This window comes from Chrysochloris asiatica, unplaced genomic scaffold, assembly GCF_000296735.1.
Source record: "Chrysochloris asiatica unplaced genomic scaffold, ChrAsi1.0 scaffold00019, whole genome shotgun sequence".
In the NCBI taxonomy this organism is placed as follows: Eukaryota; Metazoa; Chordata; class Mammalia; order Afrosoricida; family Chrysochloridae; genus Chrysochloris; species Chrysochloris asiatica.
Window position 1 is genome coordinate 5,385,094 of NW_006408537.1, and position 1,646 is coordinate 5,386,739.

Genomic DNA, 1,646 nt, shown 5'->3' on the forward strand with positions numbered 1-1,646 from the left:
GCCTTATATGTATAGATAAATGAATGGTTTGACTCACTATTGAGTGCTGCACTGCACACTGAGTGACAATGTAGAAATATTGTGCTGTGGGATAAAGCACATGACCACAAAGTCAGTTTGAACCATAAGGTCAATGGTTCAAACTCACCAGCTCCTCCTTAGAAACCCTAGCAAGGTCACTATGCGCTGGAACCGACTTGACAGCACTTAACAAAAACAAGAAAACTAGATTAATGTGCCTCACTAAACTATTCTCTTGGATGGCTCCTGTGATCAGAAGAATAGCATTAACATGAATTTCCACTGTTAAAACACAGTTTAGATTAGCTGAAATTATTTTTTCTTTGTGACCATAGTTATTGTATTACCTCTCCATTTCAAAAGTATTATTTACTGATAAAAGTTAGTAAAAGAAATAGCAGTACCTTGCTTTAGTAACTTTGCAATCTCACATATGAATAGTATAGAGCCTATTTAATAGTAAATTGAAAATGAGCACAGCATTTTGGATGGTATAAACTAATTGCGATTGTGTAACACCTAACATTTTCTCCCCCAAGGTAATGGTTTAGTAAGCTCTAACAATGATGATGGTCAATAATATTTTTTCTTCTAGGAAAGTGAGATAATGAAAGAAATCATGCAAAATGGACCAGTTCAAGGTAAGCTTGAATGAGATATGATTGCGTCTTACTAATTTCTTTTCAAAATGGCATTAAATTTTAGTTCACATAAAAGTGATTTAAGAAGAAGCGGCTGCTACGCCGAGCGGAGGAAGCAAGAACTGGAGTGTGATCAAAAGCTGGGTGGGCACCATGGCAGGAATCACCACCAACGAGGCGGTGAAGCGCAAGAGCCAGGTTCTGCAGCAGCAGGCCGATGATGCTGAGGAGGTGGCCTCCTTGAACCCTAGGATCCAGCCAGTTGAAGAGGAGTTGGATCGCGTTTAGGAGCGCTTGGCCACTGCCCTGCAAAAGCTGGAGGAGGCAGAGAAGGTTGCTGATGAAAGCGAGAGAGGTATGAAGGCTATTGAAAACCGGGCCTTAAAAGATGAAGAAAAGATGGAACTCCGGGAAATCTAGCTCAAGGAAGCTCAGCACATTGTGGAAGAGGCAGATCGGAAGTACAAGAGGTGTTTCATAAATTGGTGATTATTGAAGAGGACTTGGAACGCACAGAGGAGCCAGCTGAGTTGGCAGAATCCCGTTGCTGAGAGATGGATGAGCAGATCAGATTGATGGACCAGAACCTGAAGTGTCTGAGGGCTGCTGAAGAAAAGTACTCTCAAAAAGAAGACAAGTGTGAGGAAGAGATAAAGATTCTTACTGATAAATTCAGTGGCTGTCCCGTGCTGAGTTTGCTGAGAGATCAGTAGTCAAGCTGGAAAAGACAATTGATGATTTGGAAGATGAACTCTATGCCCCCAAACGGAAGTACAAGACCATTAGCGAGGAGTGGACCACACCCTCAATGGCACGACTTCTACATAAACTGAAACGCACCAAAGAGGATCACCTCTATACACAAAGGGTGCTCAACCAGACTCCGCTTGACCTGAATAAGATATAGAGCACCCCAGTTCTGCCCTGCCGCTTCTCCTCCCCTTGACCCTGACTCGGCCTGAGGCCAGCCTGCCCAGAAGCTGA

At 43.2% G+C, this 1,646-nt stretch overlaps 1 protein-coding gene and 1 pseudogene across 1 annotated transcript in view; both read left to right on the forward strand.

Annotated features, from left to right (window-relative positions):
- TINAG (tubulointerstitial nephritis antigen) overlaps positions 1–1,646 on the forward strand; it is a 142,167-nt gene that overhangs the window by 62,777 nt on the left and 77,744 nt on the right. Inside the window, exon 8 of the mRNA XM_006835724.1 lies at positions 617–662. Within this exon, the coding sequence (XP_006835787.1) occupies positions 617–662 (46 nt within the window). The remainder of the gene's footprint in view (positions 1–616; positions 663–1,646) is intronic.
- LOC102814907 lies at positions 816–1,569 on the forward strand (annotated as a pseudogene).